Raw genomic sequence first — 17,272 nt, 5'->3', positions numbered from 1 at the left:
TTTCTGTAGCCTTCTGTGTCTCTCCAAAATTTATTGCAGCCTATTACTGGAATTTGATATGATATAGTGGGTCTTCCCATGGGAATAGCAGAAAAAAAGAGACATCATATAAACAGAAATTAGTTGTCACTCTATATTTTGAAACCAAGCATAAAATACTTGTTTGAAAATTCAGAGAAAGAAGAAATTCTCAAACAATTGCTCACAAAAAGTAAACTACTGCTACTACTACTATTACAATTACAATTACTACTACTGCTACTGTTGCTACTGCTACTACTACTACTATAATTTCTTGGGATGAGGGGTTCCTTCAGTATCCCTTTCCTTGGAATTTAACTAAAGGATGGGAAACCAGAAAGATGTAGGTTGCTGAAGAGATTAATACAATTTATTACATAATAAGAAATTATTACAAGGAATACATAAGAATATGAATTTCTCACAACATTTGCTTCTCTTTCAAAAGGTTTGTTGGAAAAAATATTTTTATATAAAACTGAAAGTGAACTGACTAAAAAAAGAATTAAGAATTCTAACTGGAATAAAAGTGTCCATTCAATGGCAAAATACACTTGTAGATAACCGACTTACTTTATCATTATTTACTTTTTCTATATCTGATCAGCTCAAAAGTATGAGATGATTCTTTCTCCTTAAGCAAATGTGTTTTTTAAAGACCAATGATACAAGGTACTTAGTTATCAAGTTACTGTCAGGAACAAAACAAAAGACAAGTGATCTCCAGGGATATGACTAAGAATGTTGGATCAGCACAGATTTATACAACTGCCCTAGGATGAAGCTCATATAAGATACAAGCCAATTTATCCAGTTGGTAAATACGACTTCAGAAGAATCCCAAGGAGTTTGCTGAATATTAAGGATAGGTCCTATCACTTTTATGCCAAATTTGTAATGTGCCACCAAGACTATGTTGTTTAATCATATAGTGACATAGTTCTTGGATTTTTTAAAAAAGTGTTATTCTGGTAGCAAATCCTTTTTCCTAATGCTTTGACCTAGAAAGGCCTGAATGTAATCACAGCTGTGCTGCTGGGGGTGGGGGATCAAGAATTGTTTCATTGCTTCTTTCCTGATTGTTGCTGTAAAATTGACACTGATAGGAATCCTTTATTCTTAATTAAACTTTCATTGATTGCTGAGAACTGTCTGGGAAAATCACCTTGCTTTTGCTGGGTGGCTAAGTCATCTAATTATGTCATTCTTCCACATGATTTTTGCTGATGGACCTTGTGGCCATTGCTTGCTTCCAGATTTAAATCACTCTTTTGTTCCCAGATGTTTTGGGGACAAAAGAGGGCTTTTGGATTTTTAGATATCTAGCGCTGAGATATTATGCTTTCCTGGGACAATTCATTATAACAATATACCCATGGAACACTACTTGTATGACTGTCAACACTCATAGCTAAGAAAGAGCTCTTGAGAGAATAGATGAGGATTTTTTCCCCTAGAATTCAAGAAAAATAAGTACTTGAGCCAGTTCCAAGATTAGTTGAGATTAGTTCAGCCAGCACTTCAGGACAGATTCAAGCAAATATTGTTAATGTGCAGTTCTCTAACTGGAGGGAAAGATTCAAATGTTCCAGCACTTCCATGGTCCAGTTTCCTTTGAAGGGACATCATGGGATACTAATTATGTCATATTTATAAACATTCATGCTGACAATAGCTGAAGCTGTCTATCTAAATACCTTCTAAATGCCCTAAGCCTTCTGTGGCTCCACATTCAGTATCACTGTTCTGAATCTGGCTCTGTCTTTCAAAATGACAAGCATTTTACATGTGGGTGGAAACATCTGAATTATCTCACTTCCTTGGGAAGGGAGAAGGAGAAGTGGAAGAAGATAAAGCATGCTGACTTCTAGTCCTGCTGCTACACAATACTGACCACATGTCTGCTGCTAAACACACTGTTAAAGATGAAACAATAGCTGTGGGCTAGACTTCAACAGGTCAGTGAAAATGCCTATTTATCTGTTTATCTTTACCTTTTCACCTTCTTTTCAAACAGTTGCTTTGTTTGATTTGAGCTCTGACACAGAGATCTAGAAATTAGTCCAAGGCCCTTATGAAATTAAATGGCCCTAAGACTGCAAATTTCTGATTGAGAAATTGTTCAAAAAAGGGCATTTCAGCAAGAGTTTTCTTATTTATGCAAAAGATAACAGTTGGCCAGATTCCCTTTCCAAACACTATAAAAGAAAAACAAAAACTACAAACCTCGCCTAATCTTCCTCTCTAGCCGATCACTCTAAGCACAGGAAACTACTACTACAGTGCATAAATATGGAAAATGAAATAGGGGCATATATTTTTCTTTCTGATATTTATACACAATCCTGTCCTATTGACTCATGTAAGACAGTTCAAGAATACAATGCATAAATACCTGCATTGTGCTGTTTAAACATTTCCTTTATTGTGATCTTTCCTGGCATTTTGGCATGACAAATTTAGGTGCACAGGGAGGAAACCACAGCAAGCCATCTAACAAGGTATTTGTTAGATGCCTTAAGGTGTCCCCCCAAAAAAAAATAATTTCCCTTAATCTTTTAAAACAAATTAAATGCAGGGAATTAAAACATGCTATAAGAGGCAGGAATAAATTCTCATGTTTTTATATAGCTCCTGCTCTGGTTGTAATAGCCTGCATTCATGAACAGCACAACAGATTTTCGTTTGTTGCATTCACATCCACTGGTTTTCTGGCCAAATCTGAGGGTTGAGATAATGTGACTTAAGCAAAAGAGGTCAAATAAACTACTTTGTTCCCACACTGCAGGTGTTGCATCCACAGCATGAGCCCCTGTGGAATATCATGTACTCATCCTGGGAAGGGCTCCCATTGACGTCAGGCTAGGGACCTTGCGGAGTGCATAGCACATAGATCAAGAATGACTAAATCCAAGGCAGCCAGAGGGAAAACCTGGGTTTTACCCTGCAGCTGTTACCTATTAGTAATTTCTGCATTTTTTTCAAGGATTCTGAAGGGTGAGGGGAAGAATCCGGTTTTCATGGCTAATCCCCAGGTTTGAAAACAACTCCAACACAAAAAACAACCCCTCAACCAATCCACGCACCCACACAACAAGCACTTCACTTCTTAATGATCCTCACCTAACATGACCTCCCAATCACAAGACCCATCACAAGACCCTCACCCGACGTGACTCTCACCTGAAGTGACCTCCCCATCACAAGACCTACAGACCTTTTAAGCAGAAGAACACCAACATTGACATCCTCTAAATTCTGCTGAATATGTTACCTAGCCTGGTAACAAAACGTTCGGAAACCAACCCACAAGCTCAGAGAACGAACCTCCACCCTCATCCCTTGCCTGAGCTATAGATATTTGCCAGTATCACAAACAAAAATACATTACTTTTGAATTACTTAAATCTTGACATTTTATGGGGAAAATAAACCTACAACTGTGGCCCCCCACCCATGGGGAAATCATGGGTGCATGTTTGAGTGAGCAGAAATAGAGAAAAGGTTTGCATGGAAACCATGTGTTGTTTGTCACCTCCTTCAGGACATAGTGAGTGGGATAGTCCAAAGAATGGCCTAAACAGTTATTTTGGCACAGCATGTTAATTTTGTACAAGGGACTGCCTAACAAGATCGTTACTTGTTCTCCCTAATAATGCTTTGAACACTATCGTAGTTAATCATAAATTCTCACTGAACCAAAAGGTCATAAAAACATCCACTTTCCCTCTTACTGGGCCACAGATGGGATGATATTGATAACAAGGAATTATACATGGAAAATTACTGTTTGCTGTCAGTGCATTGTTATTACAAAAGTTTGTAAGTGCAACAGGATTACCACAGATATTTTCACATCTACATAGATAAGAATACCTTAACCACTCTAAGGAAGATTTGTAGCCAGGCACTCTATGAGTTGTCTTTGGAAAAGTCTAATGAAAATTCAGAATATAGCAGGCATTTTTATATGGGTCAGGCAACCCATCCTTTGCAGCAGATGCACTGACTTTCAGTGTTTTTTAAGCTAAATTTTCCTACACAGTTCACCTACACCTTTATGAAAGGAGAATTTTTTTATGCTTACACCTAGAATCTTTTTATTTAGAGAAAATTACTTTTCGTGCTGATATATTTTCAGTAAGGACAGATCCTTCCTTCCTTCCTTCCTTCCTTCCTTCCTTCCTTCCTTCCTTCCTTCCTTCCTTCCTTCCTTCAAAAATGATTTCACTATTCAAATTTTTCCTATAGAACATTTTTAGCTGGTTCTCCTTGTATGCCACTGCCAATGTTGTTTTTGTGTTCAATTGCCAGAGTTCTTCCCATTTCTCCAATTCTATTGAATATTTAAAATTTTGCATCCATTTAATCATCATGTTTTTAACTATTTCCTCCTCTATCTTATATTGCAGTAAGAATTTGTAGATTTTACTGATTAGTTTCTCTTCGGAGTCTAATATAATTATATCTAGTTCCTGCTTCTCTTTACATATTTCATACGTTTTTATATATTCCTTATGTTTTGATTGAATCTGTGAGAAAGTCCACCAATCAATTTCTCTATTCAAATCTGTTTCCAAATGTTGTTTGGTTTTCAATTTTCTTTGTTGATCTATTAAATCTTTATATCTAACTATATATTTGGGTTCTGTAAGGTTAGGGTGTTTTAGCGCTTCTGAGGGTGAAAGCCAAATCGGGATTTTTGTATACTGTTGTTTTTTAGTTTTTAGCCAAATTAGTAATAAAGCATTCCTAATTGTGTGTCTTTTAAAATAAGTATGTGATTTATACCTTTTGTCCCATAAAAAAGAGTGCCAGCCCGTTTGTAGGTCATGACCTTCAATGGATAATATTCTGCTATTATTCAATTCCATCCAGTCTTTGACCCATACAAGACCCACGCTTGGTGATAAAGTTCCCAATCTGGGAGTGCTGTTCCTCCTCTATCTTTTGAGTCCTGCAGTAGTTTTAATTTTATTCGTGATCGTTTCCCTGCCATATAAATTTAGAAATCATTTTATTTAGACTTTCAAAAAAAAATTTCTCTAATTTTATTGGAGCAACTTGGAACAGGTACAACAATTTTGGTAAGGTATTCATTTTAATGGTGGAGATTCTTCCCATAAATGAAATATGTAGGTTTTTCCAATTGTCCAAATCTTTTTTTATCTGTATTATTAATTTATCATAGTTATGTTCTTTTATGGAGGAGGTTCTTGGTGACAGCCAGATCCCTAAATACTTTATTTTATTTGTTGCTTGGATTTGTATGCTATTTTCCAATTCTGTCTCTTGTACTTTCGTCAAGTTTTTAACTAATAATTTTGATTTATTTCGGTTTATCTTTAGTCCAGCCACCTCTCCATAGTCTTCTATTTTCTTAAGCAATTTAGGTACTACTTCTAACAGTTCCTCTGCTATGAGTACAAGATCATCGGCAAAAGCCTGAGTCTTATATTCTCCACGCCTTACTTTTAACCCTTTGATTTCTTGGTCTTCCCTAATTTTTTTTAGCAAGATCTCCAGAGATAGAATATACAATAGTGGGGAAAGTGGGCAACCTTGTCTGACCCCTTTTGTTATATCAAATTGATTTGTCATATTGTCATTTAGAATTACCTTTGCTGACTGTTTTGTATAAATTTCTCCTATAATATTTTCCAAATTTGATCCAAATTGCATACTTTTTAGTTGCTCTTTTAGGAATTCCCAATTTAAGTTATCGAATGCTTTTTGGGCATCAAGGAAAACCAGCGCAGCTTGTCTGTCCGAATGGGCTTCGTAGTATTCAAGTGCATTTGTTATCACTCTCATATTATTTTTAATTTGGCAGCCTGGCAGGAATCCATTTTGGTCCGGATGGATATAGTTGTTCAGTACTTTTTTTAGTCTTTCCGCTATAATTATGGCAAAGACTTTGTAATCTGTGTTTAGTAAAGATATCGGTCTGTAGTTTTGAATTAATTGGAGATTGGTATCCTCTTTGGGTATGATAGTTATTATTGCTTCCGTCCAAGTTCATGGGATTTTTGTCTTTGCTAAGGCCTCATTATATAACTCCAACATAATCTCTCCTATTGTTTCTTGCACTGTTTGGTTTTATTGTTTTTTTTTGTTTTTTCAGTGCTGTATCCAATTCCAGCTTAGTTATTGGTCTGTTCAGCATTTCTCTTTGTTCATCTATAATTTGAGGCATATCCACTCCTTCTATATATTGCTTTATCTTTTCTACTTCGACTTCTTCTTGTTTATATAGGTTGGCGTAGAATGTCTGAACTATTTCTTTTTTCTCCTTTCTGCTGTAGTGAATTTCCCCATTCGAGTCTCTAAGTTGATATATCATTCTTTTATCCTTATCTTTTTTCAGTTTGTAGGCCAGCCATCTGCCTGTTTTATTCGCAAATTCGAAATAATTCTGCTTGGCCATTTTTATTTTTTGTGCTAATTCTTTTTGGTTTATCAAGTTTAAATTATGCTTTGTTGCTTTCCATTCTTCTTTTATCTTTTTATTCTGGGGATATTGTTGAAGTTTATGTTCTATATTTTTTAATTCTTCATGAAGTTTATCTAGCTGTTGTTTTCTTTCTTTATTCTTTTTCCCTATGTATGCTATGGTCAGGCCCCTTATATACGCTTTTGCCGTGTCCCAGGTGTTCTGTATAGAGGTATCTTCTTTCTTATTTATTTTAAAAAACAGTTCTAATTCTTTTTCTAGCATTTCCTTAAATTCTTTTTGTTTACAAATTCTTTGATTCATTGTCCACCTTCTAAACCTTTTTGCCCCTTTCCAATTTACCAAAATTGGGTTGTGATCTGCCCATTGATTTACCTCTATCTCTATTTTATCCACCCCATTTCTAATGTTCATAGTCATCCAAGCCATGTCAATCCTAGACCAGGATTGATGGGGGTGAGAATAAAAAGTGAACTGGTTCTGATCTTCATGAGTTTCTCTCCAAACATCTCTCAAATTTATTTCCCTGGCCATATCAAAAAATTCTTTTGGGAGTATCTCCTTTTTTCTCTTGTTTTTTTTACTCACTTTATAGTCTTTTTTCACGCCTGCTATCGCGTTGTAGTCCCCATTAAGCAAATATCTTCATATCCCAGTTCCCCTATTTTATTATGTAGGCCCTTGAAAAATTTCTGTTGATTTTGGTTGGGGGCATATATTACTACTAACAGTGTTTTCCTATTTTCCAGTGCTAACTCAATCATAGCCATTCTGCTATCTTCATCTGCATATATTAATTTCGAAAGGATCCAGTCTTTAACATAAACCACCACTCCTCTTTTCTTTTTTGAAGTCAAAGATGTATATAATTTCCCTAGTTTAGAGTTTTCAAATATTTTTTGATAGCTTTTTTTAATGTGTACTTCCTGAAGACAGGTCACATCAGCTCCTATTTTTCGTAGTTTAGTAAAAATTTGCGATCTTTTTCTCAGTGCATTCAGGCCATTAATATTTACTGAAAAAAGTTTCAAGGACTCTTTCATTGTCTAATGTAGTTGTTTTTTAGTATGTTGTTTCCATTTGCGTTTTCGTCCTCGCGCCTTCTCTCTCCTCTCTTTCTTTTTCTTGACTTGTCCTTGCTTCCTTCTCTTGTATTGCCTCTATTTGCTCTTCTTCTTGACTTCTACTTTCTGTTTCTTTTTGACTTTCTTGATCTTCTTTCTGATTGAAGTGTGCGTTGTAAAATTCTGTTGCTTTCTCTAACGTATCTATTTTATATTTTTTATCTTCCCAGGTGGCCAAAATCCCCTCCGGTATTAGCCATTTAAAGGCTATTTTGTATCTGTTCAACTGCTTTGTTAGAAACTGGTATTGCTGACGCTGGTTCCTAATTCTTCGGGGTATTTGTTTTAAGACTGTAATTTCTTTACCCTTATATGTCAACATCCCTTCTCTAGACTTCATATATACCTCATCCCTAATTGATCTTTTTGAAAATTTAACGTGTATTTCTCTTGCCAAATGATGCCTTCTTATGTAGTTTGTATGGACACGGTAGGTTTCCTCCAGTTGTCCCTTTATTTCCAATTTATCTTTTTCTATTATTTCTGCTATTATCTCTGCCATTTTTCCACCTAGGTCTTCGTCTTTCTCTTCTGGTATATTTTGAAAGCGCAGAAAATATGAAGCTTTTTCCATCTCGAGCATTGCTAAGGAATCAGACAGTTCTTTATTTATTTGAGAATTTTTCTGTTCCATTGCTTCTATTTTTGTCTCTACTAAGTCTATTTACTTCTGCATTTATGATTCTTTGTTCATTTTCGGTTATTGATTGTTGTATATCTCCAATTCTATCGTTCATATTTTTAATGTCCCCCCTGACTTCTCCTATTTCATTTTTAATTTCTGCATGGAGTGTTCTCATTTCTTGCTGATTCTCTGCCATCTTTTCCTGCATTTTTAAAAATGTTTCCTGAATCATTGAAAACATACTTTGCATGGTATTTAAAGTCATTTCCGATTTTTCTTTCTTCTTTTCTTTTCCTACCATACTATCTAGTGTTTTTTGTTTAATGGTGATGCCATCACTACTGTAGTGTTTACAGCTGGTTTTTTCCCTGTTTTTGTTATAGTAGATATTGTTGACATCTTTAATGCTCAAGATAAACTTTCCCAGGCTAACATATAGTTCTTAAAGGTTAATTTTCTGTCTTCTATTTCTTCCAGTAATTCACCTAGTTTTACTTCTGTTTATATAAGCTTTCCACACTTTGTTCTCATTATCTTTGTTTACTAGACCGTCAACTGTACTTAATTAATATTCTTTCAATTTTCACCTCTTATTTTACTGTATTTCCAATCAAACAATCACAGTTATAATTCATTCCTTCCCCATCCTCTTTTTCCCAGTTCTATAAGTTCACAACACAATCTGTATTTAAAGATTATAAATCGCAGTATATATTTCCTCTTTACCTTTAGTATCACTCTTTATTTACTGTCTATACAATATATACAATATATATAATATGTCCAACCTCTTAACAGTTAGAAACTAGAAAACAGTTACCCCCCTTTTTCTTAATAGTACTTAGCATTTTTAGTCCAGTCTCCACAGTGGCTTAGGTATGGCTATTTCCTATTTTCCGTTCAAGTCCACGTTTCTCACCCTCCGTCTTGGTCTTATCACTACAATTGTTTTTAACACCAGTTTTGTCCTATAGGCAGTTTTATTTTCCTTTCAGTTCTCCTTAGCCCTCTGAGTCCTATAAATTATTGGATTATACGCTGTGTCTTCTTCTCCGGTTCCTATTTCTCCACCACTTTTCAAAGTCCTAGGGTTGTTCGTTTCAATAATGCTTAGTCACTCCGCGGGGCTGTGCTTCCTCTCGCTACTGTTCTATGCAGGCTTTGCGCTTCTATCGTAAATCGCCGCCACAAGTTAATCCATCAGATCGCGCCCTCTTAGTCCATGTTCCTCCTTGTCTCACCAGTCCTGGAGATTCTCCGCTCAACTCTGCCACTCGAAACTGCTCTCCTCTCTTGGCTTCACTCTAGACGGCCACCATCGCTCCTGTCTGCCTTAAAGGCAGGCTTCTTCTCCAACAGATTTGAGGCATTTGTCTTGTGTCCCCTCCAACGCTAGCGCCGTGTCCAGGGGCTTCAAGGCTTCCCCCCTTGTTTCCCGATCTCTACAGGTTCAGGAAAGCTCATAAAGAGCTTCTATTAGAGAATATTTGGGTTCCAGAAATGGCAGCAACCGTTTCCTCACCCCGCTCACAATGTCATCACCGCCGGAAGTCAAATTTTTCCAGAGAAGAGAATTCACATATTTGTTGGAAATTCCCAACACATCTAGAAGTCATCAACTGAGAGAGTCTGAAAGTGTTTCTTTCAACCCTTCTCCAAAATTCCTAAGGATCACAATGACTTTTCTTCAAATAACATGAGGAAATGCCTCTGCTTAGAAATTTTGAAGTACTGTAATGCATTTCACCATCCACAATTTTATTCATACAGGATATGGTACATGTTCACCTACTATCTGATCATGCTGTTATCTGGAAATATATTGGTTAATGGATTAATTATGTTACATCAAGCTGACTCTAGGATAAAAGCATTATCTAGAAACACAACACAGTGATATCCTCTATCCACTATCCTTGCAATATATGCTTTTTTAAATGTTCAGTCACATAAACTCTTCTAGAGAGAACTGCAATGCTCTTCCTTATTAATGAGTCCCAGACATTAGGGTCTCCCATTTGTAACCATCTCAAAATTTCCCAACATTGCTTCTATACAGGTAGTTCTATAAAGGTAGTCCTATATAAAACTCAACCAAAATTGAGCCCAAAATTTCTGTTGTTAAGTGAGACATTTGTTAAGTGAGTTTGGCCCCATTTTACAACCTTTCTTGCCGACAGTTATTAAGTGAATCATTGCAGTTGATAAGTTAGTAACCTGGTTACTAACTTATGCAAAGATCCCCATGATGTGAAAAATTGTCATAAATCACATTTTTCAGTGCCATTGTAACTTTGAATGGTCACTAAATGAGCTGTTGTAATTCAAGGACTACCTGTATTTTGTCTTTACAATTTAGTAACATATCACAGAGAAAAAGATAGGGCAACTGTACAATATTTGTGATACAGGAGCTTGATAAAACAGAGAAGCAAGTTTTTTTTCTTCTCTCCCTCCACTGCCACAACATTGATATACAGAAAATCAAGTCAAACAATGTCCAAGGGTTTGTTTGTTTTTATGTACGTGGACTGGTGTGCTTATATGCAGACATATTAATGCCAAGGCTACTTATATTTGAGTTGCAAAAATCTGATCAGCCACTAGATGACTTGTCTCTGCTTCTCAAAAAAGTAGTGAGCAAGAAAAGATGGATTCCCCACCTTTTTTTTAATTTTAACCTACCCCCAATAGAGAGGAGCATCTAAACATATATCAGATGGATGGAATCACCATAGCAATTAAAATTCTGGCATTCTTGCAGATGGAAAAGCAGACTAAATCAAAGCACAAAACAAACTGTATAGCCTACAATTGTCTGGCTATTGGCTGGAAGCATGGTCAAAAAGTAGAGGCCCCTCTTCCTCCCCTCAACTACTTATGACATCTTTTACAGCATGAAAAATAACATGAAGGTAGAGAAGTGCAACAGGAAAAATACAAGCATGTTGACCTCAATTTTGACATTCTGGATTCCAGTCATATGCCTCCTATTAGAGGTCTTTTGATAAATTGCAGCAAATTTTCCAGCTTTGAGTTGAGAGAAAATGATACCTTTCTTTATTGAAGTTGCCAACTTTTTATGGCTGAGGTCTTGTAAATTTAATAGGAGAGATACAATGGTCAAATTGTAGTAGGCAGTGATGAGGAAATCTTCACCTACTGAACCCTTCCTGAAGGTTACATGGGAACTCCACATTGGAAAAAGAAGAGAAAAACTTGGCAATACCTAGAAGTCTTCAAGCAGTTGTGGCCAAGTTTGTAGAACACCTTGAAAATTTCAGTAGTTGAAATTGTTCCCGTTTCACAGTTACTGATTTGGACCCTGGAATTGCATAAATAGTTAATATGGATTCAGGAAAAGAGACCTTTGTCTCTTTAAGGCAAGAGGAACTGCTAGCTGTATATCTTTACTATGCTGTTGGGTTATAAAAACATACGTCCTCACTGTTTTATTACATCTATAAACATCAGTCTGCAGTTGACTGTTCCCTGGATTAGAATGTCCTAGGACTAAGGCTACATATATTTACCTAGGAGTAAGTCTCATTTAATTCAATGCATGTAGCTTGTGGGTAAATAACTTTAAGCTTTGCACGTAAATTTAGAAAATGAGAGGGACAGAAAGTACAATATCTAGGGCAGGGATTCCCCCTCCCTTTTTTTTTTTTAAACTGGATTGTTTTTATAGGACTTTGTCATGCTCATGTAAGCATCAGCCAGTGCCAAATACTGAGAGGCAGTGAATGTGGGATACACAATTTATTCTTGGTTTGGCCTTTTATATCAACTGGTGGACGGTAAGCAGAAAGAAATCTTTTATGCTACTTCTAATTGAAAGCACTTCTTGTGCTTTCAAACTCATTTTCTGATATATACTTGGATTTTGTTCTTGGATTTCTAACAAAAACAGGGAACTGCTATTTGCTTGGGCTAATTGTGCTGCTTGTTTACTTTATTGAAATACAGTAAATAACAAATCTCTTAAACAGGATGAATCTATTTTGAAGCTTTGTTTTAGCTTAAAACTTTCTGTGATTATTCACATCCATCATCACAGACAAATCATTTCAAAAATAGAAAGATAATAATATACTATATTTTATATATACAGTATATATCAGAAAATGAGTTTGAATGAAACGGATGCTTTAAAGCACATAACCTTGAATTAAAGTTTAACTCCTCATGGAAGCATTTAGGTATTTATTAATTTCAACAATTTCTGCATAATAATATTTCTTGCTTCATGATAGTAAGTCTAAATATTACAGTTATTTAAAATAGTAACTTTTTATAAAAAATATGTTACTAAAGATAATTTGTGTATATTGGTACTGATCCATAATTTGATTAATCTGAAGGTGTTATGTTTTAAGGACTTTCAACTTGCAGAAATTCTGAAACACATATATTTATGAAATACACAATGGATAGCTATTCATTTTGTTTTTATATAAGGACCTTGTATTCAAATCCTAGCATTTAAAAGCAATGCTCACATGCAGACACATGCAGACACATAATTTTGTCTTTACATTAAATTCGTGCACTCTGACTGTTAACATTACAGATTGAATTGTTTTATAGAATATGCCACATTTTTGTTAAAAAGAAAAAGAAAAAAACAATTGGAATTTCAGAGCTGTAGGCTAGATTAGGAAACTGGAGAGAAGATTATTTAAAATGGCAGTGGTAAATCATGGATGTGTCTATTAAATCACCAGGAAGTGAGTTTTACTTGAGGGAGTGTTTATTCATCTGTGAACAATATGCAGAAACCACAGATTTATTTTTATTACTAAATAACTGACTTCAGCTATTTCTGTTAGTTTCCCAGATCATTTGGCAAGCCACTGTTGAGAGACAGTTTATTAACACCTTTGGTCTGTGACTTTTCTTGACTTCTCAAACCCTGATGAATGAGAGAATGTACAAAAGATTCTGAAATATCACTTCAACATGCAACAATTAAATAAAGATCAGTTTGTATTATTGCAGGGGTTCAGAAATAATCTGAACTTTTGAATACCGTAGTATATCAGAAACCTAGTATACTGTTTTTCTCCACCTGGATTTTATGTAGTTCCAACTAATACTAGGTAGATAAATAGGGCCAGTTGACTTTTTGGCAGATTTCAATAAATTTATTTTGTGTATTTATTTAGGTATTTAAAATATTTGTATAGCCACCCATCTTAAACACAACTCAGGGCAGTTCACAACAATAAAATTAAGTATAAAATCATAAATCTTAAAACTATTTTTAAAAAAGCAGCACCTCAATTGGAGGTCCCATAACTATCTCCAGATACCCTCATTCTATCTCACTATATATACATCTTTTAAAGGATTTATATAAGTTAAAATGCTGTATCAGACTTTTTTAGCTATATACTGGTAGCTTTTTAAGGTAATTACCATACCCAAAAGTAGCTGTTTTGGAAACTTTTAACAGTGATGGTTGCATTGGGCTTGATTGTGTTCCTTGCAAATTCTATCACATAAACATAAATAGATAAAATATTATTTTCAAGATTGTTTAAGGAATGAGAGGGCCCACACAACAACAGATATGGAAACATCCTTCCATATCAGTTCTAGAGCAATATTCTAAGTAGATTCTACAAAATGAGATGTAGGAGGAAGAGTCAATACTCTTTAGAAGAAATAACTTTTTCTACTGATGATAGAAATAACTTTTTCTACAGGAAAAAAACAGTCTCACTTACCATGCAGTAAATCCTGCCTAGGAGAATAATTTTATTGCTGATGTACTGTCTTTGTAACAAGAAGAAGAGTTGATCCCCCAACAAATAATGGGTTAAATCCTGCTGTTGGGGGTAGGGGGAATTATCAGTTTCAAATTTGGAGTGGTGGAAAGGACAGAATGACTGCTAACCTCTAATACAATTATATTTTCCAAACTTAAAATCAAGTAGAGGGAATGTATACAATAAATTGCCAGCGTGAGAATGTCAGCATCCTGGCATATTGTAACAGATTTTTCTCCAGAATTATTAGAGGGTCATTGTATAATCATCCAAAATAATTAATAACAGAATAACAGAGTTGGAAGGGACCTTGGAAGTCTTCTACTCAGGCAGGAGACCTATACCATTCCAGACAAGTGGCTGTCCACTCTCTTCTTAAAAGCCTCCAGTGATGGAGCGCTCACAATTTCTGAAGGAATACATAGGAGAATTATTATTAGCTATAATTTACAAGGTAGTTATGATTGCTTGAGGGTGTTTTGCTCCACTGAATTCAGGCAGTATATAAGGATGTAACAACTTGTTCCAAGTTCAGTTTTAGTTCTCCTATGAAAAAACAGCTAAATGACTAGTCAAAATCAGTTCTCTCATTTCACTAATAAATAGCAGCCATGTAATAGCAGCCTCTACTCTATGAATAATATTATTTATTAAAGATGTCAAAATCCAAGTGGAATACAATGATTTTGCTAAAGGGAACAAATGCAGGCTTACAGCAGAGAAAACAAGTGGAAAAGAGGCATTATGAAAAGTTGTTGGCTTTGAAAATAATCAGATGTGAAAATATAGTCTTGAGAGAGCTTCTGTGGCAGGGAGAAGAAATAAGCAACAGAAGAGTTTTGGAATACAGTACTTTGAGTAAAAATGTAGAATTGACATTGTAACAATAGTCTTGAAGTTATTTAGGATTACATAGCAGGTGGGAGTATATATAGGCAGTCCTCAACTTACAACAGTTAATTTAATGACCTTTCAAGTTACAACAGCACTGAATAAAGTGCTTTTTATAACTATTTTTCACACTTATGACTTTTGGAGGATCCTCATGGTCACATGGTCAAAATTCAGATGCTTGGCAACTGACTCATATTTATGATCATTGCAGTGTCCCAGGGGTCATATGATCATTTTTTGCAACCTTCTGACAAGCAAAGCCAATGGGGAAGCCAGATTCACTTAACTGTATTACTAACTTAAGAATTTCTATGTCTCAACTATGACAAGAAAGGTCGTAAAACAGGACAAAACTCACTTAGCAAATGTCTTACTTAACAACAGAAATATTGGGCTCAATATTGGGCTCAAGTAAGAACTACCTGTAAGGGATCTTGGCTGATCTTGAAAAAGTAAGCATGGTCAGGCATGATGAGAAAGCCACTAGGAAAATCTCAGAATTGCAGCTAAACTAGGAGTTGGAGATGCATTCCAGAAGGTAATAGCAAAATATTTCCATACTATGGAATATATATGAATGTGACTCTGTTGAGAAAATTGAGAATTAACAGAACTAGTAGTGCAATACCTTTTGGAATCAACTGCCCCTGGAGCTCCGGGTGGCCCCTGACCTCCGCTCTTTCCATCGCAACCTGAAAACGTGGCTGTTTCGTTTGGCTGGCCTGGACTGATGGGGTTTTAATTTTTAACTTGTTAGTCTTGTTAGTCTTAATTGCACTTTTAACTGTTAAATTATGAGATTTGGATGTAATTTCTTTTTAACTTTTTCATTAGATGTTTTTTACTGTTGTGAGCCGCCCTGAGTCCGGCTGGAGATAGGGCGGCATATAAAACTCATTAATAAATAAATAAATAATACTGTAAGGGTGACATGGTCTGCTTCTGGCAGCATCGAAGGAGAAGATAAATAAAAGCTATCTGAAAATTACAATAAATCAATATGGCCCTATTATATAACTACTGTGTCTCAGATGTGGGAATAGAATAGAATAGAATAGAATAGAATTTTTTATTGGCCAAGTGTGATTGGACACACAAGGAATTTGTCTTGGTGCATATGCTCTCAGTGTACATAAAATAAAAGATGAAAAATAATGAAGGCATTTGATAGTAAAATAGTATCAAAAACTAAGCAACAAATGAGCCTCCTTATGCAGGCATCCTACACAGAGAGCCAATACTACGAGAGGCCTTTCCATGCTACTAGCTATTTTGAAGGTCTTACTCTGTGAGTAAACATACATGGGGATAATATTTTTACTATCAGGAGAGCAGTGAGGAAAATGCTAACTCTTGACTTTGTATTTCCTTCTGTTTCTTTTGGCATTTTTGTTGTAGTGGGTTCTGGAAAAGTTGAGACAAAATGAATCTTACTTAAGCATCAAGACCATCCCAAAGATGTTTTTTCAAAAGGCAACTGGCCTTTCTGGTTTTTCTTTGAAGATGTTTTGCTTCTCATCCAAGAAGTTTCTTCAGCTCAGCAACATCTTCAAACAGAAAGGCCAGTTGCCTCTTGAAAAAACACCTTTGGGACAACCATGACCTGAATGACTGAGAATCTCCATAGACATTAAGCATCAAGAGACTTCAGATTCCATGGAATAGTAGTTCCCATGTTACAGCCATGCAAAATTCCTTTGTCACTATGGAGGAGAGAGGGAATCTGAATCTAAAATTGTGTCTCCCATGTCAGAAAGCAGTTGCCAGTCTATTCAATGGCTTCTTGTGGCGTAGTGAGTTTGAACAGGACAGTACAAAATCCATTGTTATATTATAGTTCTCAGGACAAAAGGAATGGAGTAATATATTTTTAATCCCTTTAATTTTACAAACAATTAGATGAGGATGACAAAGCTTATAATCTTTTCCAAAGCATTATTTGTCAGATAATATATTGGGGGATATAACTGTTTGTTTTTTTTTCATGATATCAACTTTCTTATTATTTGCCATTTTATATTTTATTTTTAATAGAGAAAGAACAATTGTTTCAGAATTTGCTGGAGCAGGTGGTTGAGCAATTTTCAAGGTAACCCTTTTACTATACAATAATTTTAAAATTACGGAACTCCCATAGAATTCTTTAGTTCTGGTTCTGCTCCTGCCCTGGCCCTGAGGCTGATTTGCAATTTGCATCCTTAGAGCTCCATGGAACTAGGATGCAGGGCCATTTCCAGAATTGCAGGAACCTCACCTTGCCTGTCCTCACTTGAACTTGGTGCTTCTCTAGTCAATTTCATAGGCAACCAAATCAGCAAACCTGATCTTCTAGTCAGTTTCTAAATTCCTGCAAAAACTGAAAGTTTTATTTTCTCTGCTT

The 17,272-nt window shown here is 35.5% G+C and overlaps 1 protein-coding gene across 1 annotated transcript in view; it reads left to right on the top strand.

Moving 5' to 3' along the window:
- The window catches only part of PDE9A (phosphodiesterase 9A), a 73,519-nt gene that overhangs the window by 21,668 nt on the left and 34,579 nt on the right, over positions 1-17,272 (top strand). The window contains exon 5 of the mRNA XM_070943489.1: positions 16,927-16,981. Coding sequence (XP_070799590.1) covers positions 16,927-16,981 — 55 coding nt within the window. The remainder of the gene's footprint in view (positions 1-16,926; positions 16,982-17,272) is intronic.

This window comes from Pituophis catenifer, unplaced genomic scaffold (assembly GCF_029215685.1).
Source record: "Pituophis catenifer annectens isolate HBS135680 unplaced genomic scaffold, rPitCat1.0.hap2 SCAF_4, whole genome shotgun sequence".
NCBI classification, from domain to species: Eukaryota; Metazoa; Chordata; class Lepidosauria; order Squamata; family Colubridae; genus Pituophis; species Pituophis catenifer.
Note: the sequence above shows the minus strand (reverse complement) of the source record. Positions and strands in the feature narration are given on the sequence as shown.